General features: G+C 48.7%; 1 protein-coding gene across 1 annotated transcript in view; it reads right to left on the bottom strand.

The window, feature by feature from the left end:
• LOC307230645 (odorant receptor 131-2-like) overlaps positions 1-10,891 on the bottom strand; it is a gene marked incomplete at both ends in the record, with an annotated part of 15,701 nt that extends 4,810 nt beyond the window's left edge. Inside the window, one exon of the mRNA XM_080001081.1 lies at positions 10,742-10,891. Coding sequence (XP_079857207.1) covers positions 10,742-10,891 — 150 coding nt within the window. The remainder of the gene's footprint in view (positions 1-10,741) is intronic.
• Positions 10,892-18,041: the final 7,150 nt, after the last annotated feature.

The raw sequence follows: 18,041 nt of genomic DNA, 5'->3' as shown, positions 1-18,041 counted from the left end.
GAGGCGGCATTCGGGTCAGAATGAGGACGCAACCTTACCGTCCACCTCTGCCAAGCATCCTTCTTGCAAACGTCCAGTCCCTGGAGAACAAGATGGATGAACTTCGAGCGAGGATTCAATTCCAGCGAGACACGAGGAACTGTTGCGTCCTCTGTCTGACGGAAACATGGCTGAACCCACTGGTGCCGGATGAAGCCATACGTCCAGCCGAGGCCTTCTCCGTGTTCTGCGGCGACAGAACGGGAGAGTCGGGGAAATCTAAAGGTGGAGGTGTCTGCCTAATGGTAAACAACCGCTGCTGTAACGCCAACAACACCAAATTCCTCTCCCACTCCTGCTCGCCGAACCTGGAACAGCTGACCATACTATGCCGTCCTTTTTATCTCCCCTGGGAATTCAGCACGGTCATTATTACAGCCGTTTATATCCCACCGCAAGCGGACACCGACCCAGCTGTCGGTTCTGTACGATGTGTTGTGCGGATTTCAGAACAGACATCCCGACGCGGCTGTGGTGGTGACTGGGGACTTTAACAGGGCCAACCTTAAAAAAGTTCTGCCGAATTTCCACCAACACATCACGTGTGCCACCAGGGGAGACAGAACTCTGGACCATTGTTACACACCTTACAAGAACGGATACAAGCCCGTCTCGCTCCCTGCTTTCGGGAAATCAGATCATGCCGCGATCTCGCTGCTTCCTGTTTACAGGCCTCTGATCGCGCGGGATCTGGTGGTGACGAGGGAAGTGAAGCGGTGGACGGACCAATCGGAGGCTGCGCTTCAGGACGCTCTGACTGACGTAGACTGGGACATGTTCCAAACAAGTTCAAGTGACGTCAGCGAGTTTACGGAGGTTGTAGTAAGGCTACGCTCGCGGATGAAATCGTTCCCACGGTGTAAGTTCGGATATTTCCAAACCAGAAACCATGGGTTGATAAATCCATCCGCTGCGCTCTGAATGCCCGTACGGCCGCTTACAACGACGGTCTTGTATCTGGTAACATGGACAATTACAAAGCGGCGTCTTACAATCTGCGGAGGGCGGTGAGGGACGCTAAATGGACGTACAGAGAGACCGTGGAGCTGCAGATGGAGCGGGGGGACACAAGACGCTTGTGGAAGGGGCTGCGAACAATAACAAACTACAAGAGCAGCTCCTCCCCAGCCACGAGTGTGGACGCCTCCCTGGCCAACCAACTGAACTCCTTTTATGCGCGGTTCGAGTCTGGCAGCAACACCGCTAGCTCGCCGGCTAATTGGAGTTACACCGCTGGGGATGAGCGCGCACTCTCAGTGTCCGTGCACGAGGTCAGGAGGGCTTTGATGCGGGTGAACACCAGGAATGCTGCGGGCCCAGATGGCATATCTGGGCGAGTACTGAAGACCTGTGCTAACCAGCTAGCAAGCTGATGGAGCTCGGATTGAATGGTCCGCTGTGCACCTGGATCCTGGACTTCCTCACAGGCCCCCAGGTGGTCAAGGTGGGGAAGTACATGTCAAGCTCCCTCACCCTGAATACAGGATCCCCCCAGGGCTGCGTCCTCAGCCCCCTACTGTACTCCCTGTACACACATGACTGTGTGGCCAGGTCCAGCTCCAACACCATCATCAAGTTTGCTGACGACACCGTGGTCGTGGTCCTGATTACCGACTGCGATGAGAAGGCCTACCGCGAGGAGGTGGCTGACCTGTCACTCCGGTGCCAGGACAACAGCCTCCACCTGAATGTCAGCAAAACCAAGGAGCTGATTGTGGACTTTAGGCGTGGATCACAATCGAGGACGCACGCGCCCTTGTGGATTAATGGGACTTCTGTCGATAGGGTGAGCAGCTTCAGATATCTGGGAGTCCACATCACAGAGGACTTAACATGGACTGTACACACAGACACTCTGGTGAGAAAGGCGAGGCAGCGTCTCTACCACCTCAGGCAGCTGAGGAAATTCCGGGTCTCTGTGAGGATCCTCAAGTCCTTCTACTCTGGAGCAGTGGAGAGCATCCTGACAGGCAACATCACTGCCTGGTTTGGGAACTGTACTGCCCAGGACAGGCGGGCCCTGCAGAGGGTGGTGCGTTCAGCTGAACGTACCACTGGAACTACCCTCCCCCCCTTGCAGGAGCTATACACCAGGAGGTGTAGTAGCAGAGCCCACAGGATCATGAGGGATCCTCATCACCCCAACAACGGACTGTTTCAGCTGCTGCGGTCAGGCAAGCGCCTCCGCAGTCACGCAGCGAGAACAGAGAGACTGAGACGGATTTTTTTCCCGCAAGCCATTAGAACTGTCAACGCTGACCTCACCAGGGGTCCTAACTGAGCCATACACTAGGCTCCACTACCTACTGTACTGTATGTAGCATACTGTACCGCATACTGTGTCACTGTTCAGGGTTGTTCGTGATGCCGTATTGCTGCGCCGTACTGTTGTATACTGTGCTGTATTATCCCAAACACTACCTCACTCTATTCACATTCACATTCACATGCAACTTTAATTCACATTCACATGCCACTTTAAATGCACATACCTGTATATACATAGGCATTTTCCTTCTATCTATTCCATTTATTTCAATTTATTTTTATTGTATTTTATTCTATATATTTTTATCTTATTCTATAAGTATTCAACTTTCTGCATTACGTTTTAGGAGTCAGTTAGTCGGTCTATTAGAAAGGAATTTCTACTTTTATTATTATTTTTTTTCCGAGGACATATTGTGTGCTATCACCGGGTGTGTTGCATTACATTTCACTGCATATATGTATGAAAGTATGTATATGTATGTGACAAATAAAAATCTCGAATCTTGAATCTTGAATCTTGAAGTCAAGTCAAGTAAGGTCACACTTTATTTATAAAGGCCATCATACCATTTCATACCAGGGCAACACAATGCGCTTAACAAAGAAATACAATCAAAGAAAATATATAAAATGTCTGTGCAATCATAAGAACAGTCAGTGCAGAATAAACAGATCTCACAGCATACAGAGCACACACACAAATCTCACAACATAAAGAACACACACACACACACACACACACACACACACACACACACACACACACACACACACACACACACACACACACACACACACACACACAGAAGTCAGCCATAGACTGTAGTGAACAGCAAGGTTTTTAACCTGCTTTTAAAAGTGTTAAGTGTGGGGGCCCTCTCTCAGGTCCTCAGTCATGGTGTTCCATCTACTTAGACACAGACACATACATAGATACAAAAGGCACCCTCCCCTGCTTTTATGTGTTGTGATCTAATCTGATAATCGAATGTGAGGTGATCTAATGTGACCTAATCTGATGTGATCTAATGTGATGTGATCTAAGGTTTTGAGGTTGCACCCGGACACACGTTGAGTTTCAGGTTTTCTGTGATGGTGCTGATGGCCGTGAAATGGGTGTTGTAATAGAAATGTTTCTCCAGAGGCTCGGTGGCGATTTCACGAAGCTCGTCCTCCATGGATTTACCCACTACCAACGTGTACATGATGATACCTGCACGCACACACTAAAAACAATGTCAAAGACTGTCTTAAAAAGTATGTTTTTTTAACCTGCTTTTAAAAGTGTTGAGTGTGGGGGCCTCTCTCATGTCCTCAGTCAGGGTATTCCATCTACTTGGGCATAGATACAGAAGGCAGCCTTCCCTGCTTTAGAGTTAGTATGAGGGATGGTTGAAAGACCACTGCCTGTGGACCTGAGAGTTCTTGCTGGTTTGTGTATAATTAGCATTTCATTTATATACTGAGGTGCAAGGCCATTTAGAGCTTGATATACAAGTAGCAAAATCATAAAATTGGTCCTAGTTTTAAAAGGGAGCCAATGTAGAGATCAAAGAACAGGTGTGAAGTGTTCAAACTTTTTGGTCCGAATGAGACCATGAACGAAAGAACAATAACCACTCATATTGTGCAGCTTCGCCTTGTTTCGCCAAAACAGCTGTGACCCGTGGAGGTATGGACTCCACAAGACCTCTGAAGGTGTCCTGTGGTATCTGGCACAAAGACGTTAGCAGCAGATCCTTTAAGTCTTGGAAGTTGCGAGGTGGGGCCCCCATGGATCGGGCTGGTTGTTCCAGCACATTCCACAGATGCTCCATCAGACTGAGATCTGGGAAATTTGGAGGCCAAGTCAACACCTTGAACTCATGCATCCGCATGAATGCCAGGACACAAGGTTTCCCAGCAGAACATTTCCCAGAGCATCACACTGCCTCCGCCGACTTGCCTTCTTCCCATAACACATTCTGGTGCCATCTCTTCCCCAGGTAAGTGACGCACCCGGTCATCAACATGATGCAAAAGAAATGTGACAGGGGTCAGCATGGGCACTCTAACAGCTCTTCGGCTATGCAGCCCCATATGCAGCAAGCTGTGATACATTGTGTGTTCTGACACCGTTCTATCAAAGCCAGCATGAACTTTTTCACTAATTTGTGCTACAGTAGCTCTTCTGTGTGATCGAACCAGACGGGCTAGACTTCGCTCCCCATGTGCATTAATGAGTCCATGGGCTTCCATGTCCCTGTCACCGGTTCATCGACTGCCCTTTCTTGGAACACTTTTGGTAGGTGCTAACCACCACATACCAGAAAGACCCTACAAGATCTGTTGTTTTGGAGATGCTCTTACCCAGTCGTCTAGCCATCACAATTTCGTCCTTGTCAAAGTGACTCAGATCCTTACGCTTGTCCATTTTTCCTGCTTCCAACACATCAACTTCAAGAACTGACTGTTCACTTGCTGCCTAATATATCCCACCCTTTGATAGGTGCCATTGGAACCAGATCAGCAATGTTATTCACTTCACCCTTCAGGGGTTTTAATGTGGGGCTGATTGGTGTACTTTTCTGTTATTATGTGCTTTATATGATTAATAGTACAGTCCACTTAGAAAGGTCAAATACCTTATGTGTCCACTGGTGAGTGTAAATGACTTATCCCAATTGGTTCTGGTGTATAAGGTCAGTATTATGTCGTGTGGCCTCCAAGCAGCAGAAAGGGCCCCAAAGCCCCCCCTGTGATCCGCAGCCTCTTGTGCCTACACTTGGGGGCCGGTTGTACGCCGCTGGGGTGGGGGTGCGTCCAGGGACTGGGTTATGCTCCTCGGGGCCGGGTGTGGGGGTTGCTCCGCCGCCCTCCGGCTTCTCTGGGGGCCCGGGGGCCTTCTGTGGCCACAGGGCAGGGTGCTCGGGGCTTTCCTCCAGGCATATGGTGTTTACACAGCTGTGGAGCTTGGGGGTGGGCTTCGGGGCTCCTTCCGCTGCTTTGAGGTGCCACAACGTAATCCCAACCTTATATACCAGAACCAATTGGGATAAGTCATGTACACTCACCGGTGGACACACACACAAACAGGCGGTCCCTTCACACACATACACACACGCATACATCCCCACAACTGCTTCGAATGCACCCCAGCACCCTCCTAGTCGCATTTCTCTCCTTCCCTCCCTCATTTATTGCCATAACAATGACAGGAAGAGGAAATGGTTGGTTATTGGTTATTGGTTAAACGTTGAAACATATTACAAGGGTTAAAAAACAGTTGCAAGAGCTGAGACCAGGATTGTTTTTACAAAATGATAAATTACTAAAATTATAAATAATACTAATTTATGATTAAAATGCCGAAGCCCTCAGATTGCTGAGGAAAAACAAAAACCAAAGTGTTATGGTAGAACCATGAGAAGGGAAATGTATAAGGGACCCTCCTAGTATGGACAGCAGTCGAGGTATATGAAGAGGATCGAGAAAAAACCTGAGGAATAAAGTAAAGAACACAACGAGACTCCATCTCAGGTCATGGAGGTCTCAGGTTATCTGCTGATAGAAGCTGGTTCTGAAGAGCCTGAATCCAGACTCTTCTCATGGGTGGTGCCCCAGTGGTGGAAGGAGGTACCCAGCTCGTAAGGCTCTGCAGACACTCATAACCTACAAGAAACACCTGAAGACCCTGCTCTTCCAGGAACACCTGATCCAATCTTAACTATGACTAACTGTTTTTGTTCCAAGTTAATTGGTAATTTTTATGTCAACATGATGACGATTAAAGAGGGAATTGTACTCTACCTACATTTAATCTTTTGGGAATTGATGATGGAATCCACAGTTTTCATCAATGTTTTATGATGTGAAATATGATTCTTTAAATTGATTCTTTGACATGTATACATTTATTCAATGATAGTGCACAAAACATGTCTAGATCTAACACAAAAGCAACAGCCTCCAAACATTTTACCAACATCAAATATTCTCAACGTCAACCACTTCTCCTGGTTTTACGTCTCTCGTATCACTCCGCCTACATGCCAATGCTAACACTAGCTCGTGGTGGCGCTACATAGAAACTACAGTGGAAGACTAGCAGAGATGAATGTGCACATTGATATCAAAATCCTCAAAGTCCAATTCAGCGTTGCATTACACGATTAATGTCAAATGTCAAAATTACATTTAATAAGTCATATGTAGGAGAATGGTTTTATACCTTTCTTAAAAGAAGCTCTTTAACTAGACATACAAGTTATAAAATAATTTCAAGTTCAATATTCTGTGACAATGTCAAAAAACGCTGGACAAAGGCATTTCCCATCATGGGCAGGACGTAGGGCAGCAGGCAGAGCAGCAGCTGGAAGACATGTAGTAGGATGGGGTTGCTCACCTTCTTTGCATCAGTGTTCTCCGCTTTGGCCACAAACAGGCTGTTGAAGTACAAGTAGACCAGATTGAGCATGATTATGAGCAGGAAGAACATGGACGTGACGATGTGCTTCTTATTCATCAAAGTGTCCAAAAACAGGCTGGTTCTATCACAGAAGATTGTGGAGGAAACTCCACTCCACAACTCTATGGGCATAGTCGCCAGTAGAATGGCATTGGGCAGCACCTGGAGCTTGAATTTCTGCAGATTGTACATGACGCTACTGTTGTCTGTTGATCTGTCTGGTAGAGTTTTAAACTGAAACAATCAGGTTACTTCTCCTACTCATACCTGAAGCAAAAAGCAACAATATTAACAATGATTGGTGGCACCAACTGTCATAATAATATTAACTTATCACATGCTGCATAGAGAAAAAAAACACCATTTGGAGAAGGTCCTCCTAAAAAAATCGAAATCAACTTCTGAAACCATTGAATGTTAAGATTGGAGATAAGATAAGGACAGTGTGACAGAGAAAGAACGTTGCACAGTTATTTTTTAATGTTATCCTTACTGAGTTTGGAGTGCTATGTTCCTCAACTTAAATTGTGCAATTTCATTTGTTGAGCTGTGTTTTTGGCTCTGTCCCATAGTGCCCTTCTCTCTGTGAATCTCCAATGACATACATTGTGTGTGATGTTCTTTGGAAGAAAAAAAAACAGCATGACATTTTGAGGCATAAAGTTAGTGTTGTCATATCCTATATTACAGTAAGAATACATGTATTGACTAACTATTCCAGCACTGAATTTATAAAATACTAAACCTAGCTGTCTAGCTTCTCTATACCAATCAGCCACAACATTGAAAACCACTGACAGGTCAAGTGAATAACATTGATCATCTGGTTCCAATGGCACCTGTTGTAGTATAGTTTTAAGCTTATTTTTAAGGGAATCAATGAACAAGTAAACATGTCTTTGTGTTGAGTGTTCCACAAGTAGAAGCAGATGTGGAAGGCAGGAAGGCTGCTCCTTCCATCAATCACCCATACACAAGGAATGCAGAGGTTTGGGGAATCAAATCAACATCATGACATTTATGTTTGTATGAAGTAAGTAAGTAAGTAAGTAAGTAAGTAAGTAAGTAAGTAAAACATTATTTATGAAGCACCTTTCCAACAATAAATGCAACTCAAAGTACTGTACAACAGTGCATTAGAAAGTAGAAGATTTAACCAATGATGAAACTCAAAAACATTAATCAGAGAATAAAAGATTAAAATCAAGCCATTAATCATATACAATCAAGGGAATTAGAAGATTCAAAATCAAAAACATTAATCATAAGAATTAGAAGATTAAAAACAAGCCAAAGCACAGTTTCTAATTTACAGTTTCTGGTCTACTTATTTAGACACCTAAAGATTTGTGGCCTATACATATATTTTAAAACAACAAACTGTCCCTCAGTCTGTGTCTAGTCTCCTTCATTGGAATGTCAGCTGACCTCGGCCCTGTCTCTCCACAGCTGCGACACAAGGTGCTGACACACGTTAGGGAAAAACAACTAGAGTACCGTAGAGTTACAAAGTGCTGATAAAACAATAAAAGTCGAGGTAGGCCTACTAGGAACAGTAGGTACAGCAATAAAACAGTAGGCACAGCCGATAGGAAATAGCAGTGCAGTGGAAATAGCAGTGCAGGAGAGCTCTAGTTGTAGGCTAGAGTGAATAGATGCGTTTTTAGTTTTCTTTTAAAGATGGCAAACGAGCCGGCTTTCCTAATATCTATGGGTAGTGCATTCCAAAGCTTTGGGGCAAGTTTCGAAGGCTGCACTCCCGATTTTCTTCTGTGTATTACTTGGTGCTTCTAACAGGCCAGCAGGCCAGATCGTCGTAGCTCTCTTGGGGGCACATAGTTAGTAAGGGAGTGGGTGATGTATTATGGTCCTTGCCCATTTAGAGCTTTATGTATGAGGAGAAGGACCTTAAAGTCTACTCTAGATGCAACTGGAAGCCAGTGTAAGGCAGCCAGGACTCGGATGATGTGTTCTCTCTTTGTTCTAGTTAGTAGTCGGGCAGCCGAGTTTTGAATGAGCTGAAGCCTTTCAGTAGTTACTTTGGGAAGGCCAGTGAGAAGTGCATTACAGTAGTCAAGCCGGCTTGATACAAAGGCGTGAATCAGCTTTTCATCATCCTTTTGGTTTATGAAAGGGCTTACTCTTGCTATATTTCTAAGGTGAAAAAATTTAACTTTCGTCACCTTGTTAATATGGGACTTGAAGCTTAGGTCGGAGTCTAGAATGACACCCAAACTTGTAACCTCAGGTTTGACCAAGGGTGCCAGTTTCCCTAGGTTTTTAAGTAGCATGTCCCTTTTTTCGGGGGGGGGGCAATCAGAAGGGTTTCAGTTTTGTTTTCATTTAGCTTGAGGAAGTTATTGCTCATCCACTTATTTCTCGCTAGAAGACAGTTTGTGATGGACTGTATGGCTACGGTGTCATTTGGTTCTGCCGAGATGAATAGCTGAAGACAAGATATAACATATTTAGATATAATATAAGTAAGAGATGACTTATTTAGACATAATATAAACAATTTTCTCAGACAATCTGAATAAGAACGAATGCATGTCTCAACAGAGAAGGCTCTGAAAAGCTGAGGGTGAGGGGCCCACTATGAGTGACCTCTAACCTCTCTCAGGGGTAAAGTGGGGTCCTAAGTAACGATTTCCATATGGTGGTAAGCTCAGAAAAATAGTAAGACAAAGATGAGTCAATGCTTTGAAAATAATATATTCCTTTGCAAGCCAAAGAGTACTCTGCAGACCTCACTCAGACTGGTTATTTCTTAATAAATAGTCTTATCTGTGTATCCAGCTTACCTCAAGCGCTCCCTATTTGTTTAAAGAACCTAAGAGTGGGGTTTTCTCCACGACACTGTCAAGGGTTGGGATATATTAGGCAGAAAGTGAACAGTCAGTTCTTGAAGTTGATGTGTTGGAAAAATTAGCAAGCGTAAGGATCTGAGTCATTTTGACAAGGGCCACATTGTGATTCTAGACGACTGGGTCAGAGCATCTCCAAAATGCCAGGTCTTGTGGGGTGTTCCTGGTATCCAGTGGTTAGTACCTACCAAGAGTGGTCCAAGGAAGGACAACCGCTGAGCCAACGACATGGTCATGGGGCCCAAGGACTCATTGACGTGTGTGGGGATCGAAGTCTAGTCCGTCTGGTCCGATCCCACAGAAGAGCTACCATAGCAAAAATTGGTGAAAAAGTCAATGCTGGCTATGATAGAAAGGTTTTAAAACACACAGTGCATCACAGCTTGCTGACTATGGGACTGGTCAGAGTGTCCATGCTGACCCCTGTCCACCGCCGAAAGCTCCTACAATGGGCACGTGAGCATCAGAACTGGACCATGGAGCAATGGAAGAAGGTGGCCTGGTCTGATGAATCACGTTTTCTTCTAGATCATGTGGATGGTCTGATCCGATGGAGCATCTGTGGGTTGTGCTGGAACAACAAGCCCGATCCATGGGGGCCCGACCTCACAACTTCCAGGACTTAAAGGATCTGCTGCGAACGTCTTTGTGCCAGATACCACAGGACACCTTCAGAGGTCTCATGGAGTCCATGCCTGGATGGGTCACAGCTGTTTTGGCGGAACAAGGGGGAGCTACACAATATGAGTTGTTATTTGTGGTGGTTTTAATGTTGTCGCTGATCGGGTTATATCGTAACAATAGTTGAGGTATTTGGGGTTCTTCAGGGTGCAAATGAGGGAATTTCAAGCTGCACATATAACACAACAGGGATTATCAATAAAAATGATTGTTGGAAAAATCTTCTGTCAGGGTCAAGTTAAAGAATGTCACAACAAACAGATTTGCCTCAAAAAATCTCCTGAATTATAAAATAATAAACATGAATGTTTGTTAACGCTTTGCCAAAAACCTTGGTTTGGCATTTTTCATATTTAAAATAAAGTGTATTAAAGAGGGAGAGGATAAGGCCTTCTTCCCTCTCCACGGGTATGAAAGTGCCGGGGGGAAGCCAAACCTGGTGCTTGCGGAAGGTTTGGATGAGGTTTGCATTGATGTAGTTGATGGAAATGCCCAAAGCAACGATGATCACATTCATGGTCGCAGCTTTGGAGAAGGAGTCTCGGTACTGAATCATCAGGGTCACGTTGGCCGAGGAGATGTTCATCGCTGGGAGATGGATATCACGCTGAAGCAACAAACACAAAACAATGGATTTGGTCTACGAGCAGAATGAGAAAGTTATCCAGGGAACATGAGAATTCCCAGTCGGATGGATGGTTGGAGGAAAAAGAAAGTCCACAGGTTGGTTCTTATCTCACAATTTAACAGTTTTAGACATTAATAAATACTGACGCATGTATGAAACAGGAATGTTGTTCTTCTTTTTCCCACAAATTTTCCTTTCAATTAAAGTGATATCAATAGTACACGGAGAGAAGAAAAAGGAATCTCTAAATCAATCACCAGTTATCAATGTAACAACTTCAAAACCAGCATGGAAGACCGCCGCCGGGTGCCTTCCGGGGGCCCCTGGGTGCCTGCTCTCTGTTCTGGGTGTGGGTTGGGGTGCAGGGTGTGGCTGTCAGCCTTTGCTCCTGCTACGCGGCTTCTCTGCGGCGATTGCGATGGGTGCGGCAGGTGCCCCGGGTGCCGGGGTCGGAGGTGGGCTGATATATCTGGTGGCCTGCTGTCATCGGCGGGGGGACAGGGGGAACTGACATGAGGGTGCCCTGCGCTGAGCACACTCTGCTACATAGATGGGCGCTTGGGGCCTGATATCGGGTGGGGCTTCTGGTCAGCTACGATGGGGCAGGCCTACCCCTTGCGCAGGTCATGGGTGGGTGGGTGCGCACACAGCTGTTCCAGATCTGCAATCTAACCACTATATATGCCTCTCTCACCAGTCACCCATTGCCAGATTGTCTTCGATGCTTGCACCAGACTCTCCAGCGTTCTCCGGACTGATTCCCCACTACCGACTCTGCCTCGCTCCGACCACGTATCCTGCCTGCACCTCCGCCTGTCTTCTGTCTGCACTCCTCATTATTGAACCTGCCTGTCCCTGACAATGTATCCTGCCTGCCCCCTGCCTGTCTTCCGTCTGCTCTACAAATTAAAGACATTACCAAATATCCCTGCCTGTCCTTGTGCTGCAATTGGGTCCTAACCACACCCGTTACAGTACAATCTGGCCAACAATGGACCCAGCACACAACCCCACGTCGCTGGCACACCTGGGAAGGGTGGAGTCACAGCTCCAACGCCAGGAGGCTGTCCGAGCCTCCACCTCAGCGGACGTTCGGCTAGCAGCGGCTAGCCAGGAGCAAGGGCTCGCCACGCTCGCCATCGCTCTCGGTCAGTTCATCCCGCCACCTGCTTCCCCGGACCCACCTCCACCAGCACCGGCCCAGCCTGGGTACTCCCTGGAGCCCCGAGTGTTGATTCCAGAACGCTACGCCGGAGACGCAGATGGGTGTAGTCCGTTCATCACGAACTGTTCCATCCTCTTCGCTCTGCAGCCCCACACCTTCGCCTCCGAGGATGCCAGGGTGGCGTTCACCGTAAGTCATCTGACGGGCCATGCTCAGCTGTGGGGAACGGCCGAGTGGGAACGACGCACACCAGCCTGCTCCTCCTTCCACGCCTTCGCTGCCGAGCTCCGCAAGGTGTTCAGGGTGACATCACCAGGTCCCGATGCTGCTGGTGGTCTCCTGGTTCTCAGTCAAGGGTCCCGCTCCGTGGTCGATTACGCGATCAACTTCCGCACCCAGGCTCGACTGAGCGAGTGGAACCTGGCAGCCCGGATGACGCATTCCTGATGGGATTAGCAGAGTATGTGAAGGATCAGCTAGTTTCCCACGACCTGCCCACCTCTCTCGATGGCATCATTGAACTTGCTTCCCGTGTCGACCGACGCATCCAGGCCCGGCAGCGAGAGAGGCGTCGGAGGCAAGTGGAGCGCTGCCCAGCAACCCGTCTTCCAGGTTCCTCCAGGCCGCCAGTTCTTCCGGCCCGTCAACCCATGAGTGAGGCCTCTCTCATGCTGGTTTGCCAGGCCAGCCTCACCCTGGAGGAGAAAGAGAGACGCTGGGTGGGGAACCTTTGCCTCTACTGCGGTCTAGCTTGACACTACATTTCCGGTTGTCCGGTAAAAGGGCCGGGCTAACCAGTGAGGGAGGAGGTCCTGGTGAGCCACACCTCCAAATCCCCCCCCCAACCTACGCCCCCTGTGCCAGACTCGGCTGCTGCCCCAAGGCTCACATTCCCTCGCCATACTTTTTGACTCTGGTTTCGATGTTAACACCCCGGGAGCGCCAGGAGCGCACAGAACTCCCTCCAGAAGACAGAGGCGAACTGGGGACCCCGGTCGGATACAACATCTACTGGGATGCCATGGAGGCGGACGACGTGGTACAATAATAGCTCGGCGGTGCCCTTGGCCGATGGGAGCTTCGGTAGAGGCACGAAGTGAGCCATCTTGCTAAACCGGTCCACCACGGTCAGGATGGTAGTGTTGCCGCTAGACGGTGGCAGACCGGTGACGAAGTCCACGGAGATGTGAGACCAGGGGCGATGAGGAACTGGCAGTGGGTGTAGGAGACCAGCAGGAGCAAGAAGAGAGGGTTGGTGCTGGTTACAGGTGGGGCAGGCATTGACGAACCCTCGAACGTCCTCACCCAGGGAGGGCCACCAGAAGCGACGCTGAACGACCTCCTTCGTCCGCTGGATCCCCGGGTGGCAGGTGGGTCGGGAGTTGTGGGCTCACTGGAGAACCTCGGAGGTCAGGCAGGACGAACAGACGGTCGGGCGGACATGCGCTGGGTCCAGGTTGGTCCTGGGCGGAGGCTCTGACCTTCTCTTCCACCTCCCAGGTGAGTGTGGCAACTAGACGGGAGGACGGTAGAATGGTGTCAGGGTCAGCAGCATCTTCCTCCTCCCCCTGGAACTGCCGGGACAGGGCGTCAGGTTTGACATTGCGTGACCCCGGCCGATAGGAGAGGGAGAAATTGAACCTGGTTAGGAAGAGCACCCAACGGGCCTGACGGGAGTTCAGTCTCCTGGCGGACTGGATATACTCCAGGTTCTTGTGTTCAGTCCACACCAGGAACGGCAGCTGGGTTCCCTCTAGCCAGTGTCGCCACTCCTCCAGGGCCAATTTGACGGCGAGAAGCTCCCTATTCCTGATGTCATAGTTCCTCTCGGCCGGGGTTAAACGCCTGGAGAAGAAGGCACAGGGATGAAGCTTCTGGTCGGAGGCGGTTCTCTGGGACAGAACAGCTCCGACTCCCACGTCGGAGGCGTCCACTTCAACCACAAACTGCCGTTCAGGGTCAGGCAATACCAGAATGGGGGCTGAAGTGAACGTGCCTTCAGGGCCAGGAAGGCGTGGTTGGCGGAGGCGGACCACCGAAACGGCACCTTGGAGGAGGTTATGGCTGTGAGGGGGGCAGCCACCGTGCTGTAGCCTCTGATGAACCTCCGATAGAAGTTGGCAAACCTGAGGAAGCGCTGGAGTTGTTTGCGGGAGTCCGGGGCGGGCCAGGTGGGGACGGCGGAAACCTTGGTGGAGTCCATCTGGATGGTCCCCCTCCCTACCCCAGGAAGGAGACGGACGGGACGTGAGACTCACACTTCTCCGCTTTCACAAAGTGTGAGTTCTCCAGGAGGCGCTGAAGGACCATCTGGACATGGTGGACGTGCTTGGGATCGGGAGAAGAGCAGGATGTCATCGAGGTACACAAAGACGAATTTGTTGAGCATGTCCCTGAGCACGTCATTGACCAGGGCCTGGAAGACGGCGGGGGCGTTGGTGAGACCAAAAGGCATCAGTGTTGAACGCCGTCTTCCATTCGTCCCCCTCTCGAACCCGGACCAGATGGTAGGCGTTGCGTAGGTTGAGCTTGGTGAACACCGTGGCCCCCTCCAGGAGTTTGAAGGCTGATGAGATGAGGGGCAGGGGATAGCGGTTCTTGACCTTAATGTCATTGAGACCGCGATAGTCAATACAGGGGCGAAGCAACTTGTAGGGGGATTTGGAGGTGTGGCTCACCAGGACCTCCTTCCTCACTGGCGAGCCCGGCCCTTTTACCGGACACCCGGAAATGTAGAGTCCAGCTAGACCGCAGTAGAGTCCAAGGTTCCCTACCCTATCCTTCTCCTCTGGGGTGAGGCTGACCCGGCCAACCCCGACCCTGCTGCGTCGGTCGATACGGGTAGCAAGCTCAATGATGCCAACGAGAGAGGTGGGCAGGTCGTGGGAAACTAGCTCATCCTTCACGTACTCTGCTAATCCCATCAGGAACGCGTCAATCTGGGCTGCCGGGTTCCACTCGCTCAGTCGAGCCTGGGTGCGGAAGTCGATCGCGTAATCAACCATGGAGTGGGACCCTTGACTGAGACCCAGGGACCGCCAGCAGCATCGGGACCTTGTGATGTCACCCCGAACGCCTTGCGGAGCTCGGCGGCGAAGGCGTGGAAGGAGGAGCAGGCTCGTGTGCGTCGTTCCCACTCGGCCGTTCCCCACAGCCAAGCGCGGCCCGTCAGGTGATTTACGGTGAACGACACCCTGGCTTCTTCGGAGGGGAAGGTGTGGGGCTGCAGAGCGAAGAGGATGGAAGAGTTCGTAATGAACGGACTACAGCCGTCTGCGTCTCCGGCGTAGCGTTCTGGATCCCCCACCCGGTGCTCCAGGGAGTACCCAGGCCCGGCCGGTGCTGGTGCAGGTGGGTCCGCGGAAGCAGGCGGCGGGACGAACTGACTGAGAGCGATGGCGAGCTGCTGGACCTGGGCAGCTAGCGTGGTGAGCCCTTGCTCCTGGCTAGCTGCTGCTAGCCGAATGTCCGCTGAGGTGGAGGCTCGGACAGCCTCCTGGTGTTGGAGCTGTGACTCCACCCTTCCCAGGCGTGCCAGCAACTCGGGGTTGTGTGCTGGGTCCATTGTTGGCCAGATTGTACTGTAACGGGTGTGGTTAGGACCCAATTGCAGCACAAAGACAGGCAGGGATTTTGGTAATGTCTTTTATTTGTAGAGCGGACGGAAGACAGGCAGGGGCCAGGCAGGTTCGATAACGAGGAGTACAGACAGAAGACAGGTGGAGGGGCAGGCAGGATACGTGGTCGGAGCGAGGCAGAGTCGGTAGTGGGGAATCAGTCCGGAGAACCCTGGAGAGTCTGGTGCAAGCATCGAAGACAATCTGGCAATGGGTGACTGGTGAGAGAGGCATATATAGTGGTTAGATTACAGATCTGGAACAGCTGTGTGCGCAGGTGAATGGAGTTGGATTAATGAGACAGGTAAGGAGAGGGAGGGGAAGGTAGATGAAGGCAGAGATCATGACACTGACCTTATAAACCAGAACCAATTGAGATAAGTCCTGTACACTCACCGGTGGACACCTCACACACACACACTGATACAGGTGATCCAGTCGCACACATACGCACACACCACCAACACCTGCTTTGACCGCACCCCAGGACCCTCCTGGATGCAGTCCTCTCCTTTCCTCCCTCATTTACTGCCATAATTATGACAGGAAGAGGCCACGTGCTCAATTGCTGCACCAATACATGTTGTCGTCCAATGTTTATGTTTCCTGTGTAAATGCTGTTTGGTTCTATGTTTAATTGTCTCACCCATGGTAAATCTCCCCCTCTTGGAGTTGTGATCAGTTGTTCATAGACCCAAACATGGGAAATAGTTCTCAAAATAAGGGGATTGGTGGGGGCTCTATATAACAAAAAGCTGTGCTCTGGTCATCCAACAGGTTGTCCACAGGACGGTTTTGGATGAGGTTGAACTCCACTTGCAGACAACTCGTCCTAAATGCAATAGCATACAAATACTCTGTGTTGTATGCCTAGCATGCTGACAGCACAGGTTAATAAACAAATTAATTAATTAATAGAAAAAGAAGATCTGAAGTGAATGACGAGATCGAGAAGGGTGGAGGGGTGGAGAGATGAATGGGGGATGAATGAAAGGCCGGAGATGAGCGACAACTGCAGACATGGACGAGTCCAGAGCCCCAAAACCCCCGAAATAAAAAATGTGAAACATTGAAAAATAGAACTGCTTAGTTAAAAGAGACATTGTTCACTGACAGGATAAGGGTTAAGATCAGGAATGAGACCGGTGTCACCAACTGTCATCATAATAATTAACACATTATCACATTTTCTGTGACTTTGGCTCTAACTTGGCGCATAGAGAAAACAACAGCACCATTTGGAGAAGTTCCTCATAGAAAATCATAATCAACTTCTGAAACCATGGAATGTTAAGATAGCAGATAGGCTCTAACAACAGCTCTAACACAAAATTTAATTATCTCCATTGTGTTAGGGAAGCTCCGAGATCAGGTGCTGGAACGGCCAATCAGAAGCCACACTCCAGGACGTGTTGAGTAACGTCGTTCACTACGTTCCTAGGTAGTGAACACATCTCTTAAATGACTCAGGAATCACTCGGGCCAAAGGAATGACTCTTCGACTCATGAACTGCAAATAATTACTGATTAAATGAAAATCCAAGCAAAAAAGATCCATGTATTTATTACATCTTAAATGTGACAGATTATTTTGCATTCCACCATAATGAATAACTAACAGAATGTAATAATTTCTGTCAGGATTCCATTTGCAATTCGGAGCCGAACCGACTCTTCTGACTCTTCTGACTCTTGACTCTTCATCGGTCAGGAAGTTCTCCCTCACTCACCGTGCGTTTGCACCAACTGAACCAAACAAACCTAGAGGCAAAATATCCAACGACTCTTTTCCCTGAGTGACTCCTCAAGAATCCAGTCTGAAAATGTAATCCATTTAAGGGGCGGTTTCACAGACAGGGTTTGATCTAAATCAGGACTAAGATAATCCTATTTAAATTGATCCAGAATTAAAAAATGCCTTTCTGAGACATTGCTAAATTTAAGATTCATTAGTTAGAGACAAGGAAGTCCTAGTCCAAAGACATGAAGGACTAGTCGACTCCATCTGTTTGGTCCTGGTGCTGGTTTCAGTCCAGATAATCCGGGAGGCCCACATCTATTAATCCAAAGGCTAAATTAAGATTCTCTGAGAACTAGAATAGCTCGAACCTTCCTTCGGGAAATTGTTTTTTTTTTAATCAAGACTAGGGCAAGTCTGAGACTGTTTTAACCCCTGGCTGAGAACGGCCGTCTCAGTCAATTCAGATTTAAAGTGTGATTTCGTCTGAGATTAGGTTTAATCTGTGTCCACTAAACCACCCCAATTTGTTCAGTCATACCCTAATTGCACAGAGTCATTTTTGGACAAATTCCCAACTTCTTCAAT

Source organism: Zeus faber, assembly GCF_960531495.2.
Source record: "Zeus faber genome assembly, chromosome: 5".
In the NCBI taxonomy this organism is placed as follows: Eukaryota; Metazoa; Chordata; class Actinopteri; order Zeiformes; family Zeidae; genus Zeus; species Zeus faber.
Note: the sequence above shows the minus strand (reverse complement) of the source record. Positions and strands in the feature narration are given on the sequence as shown.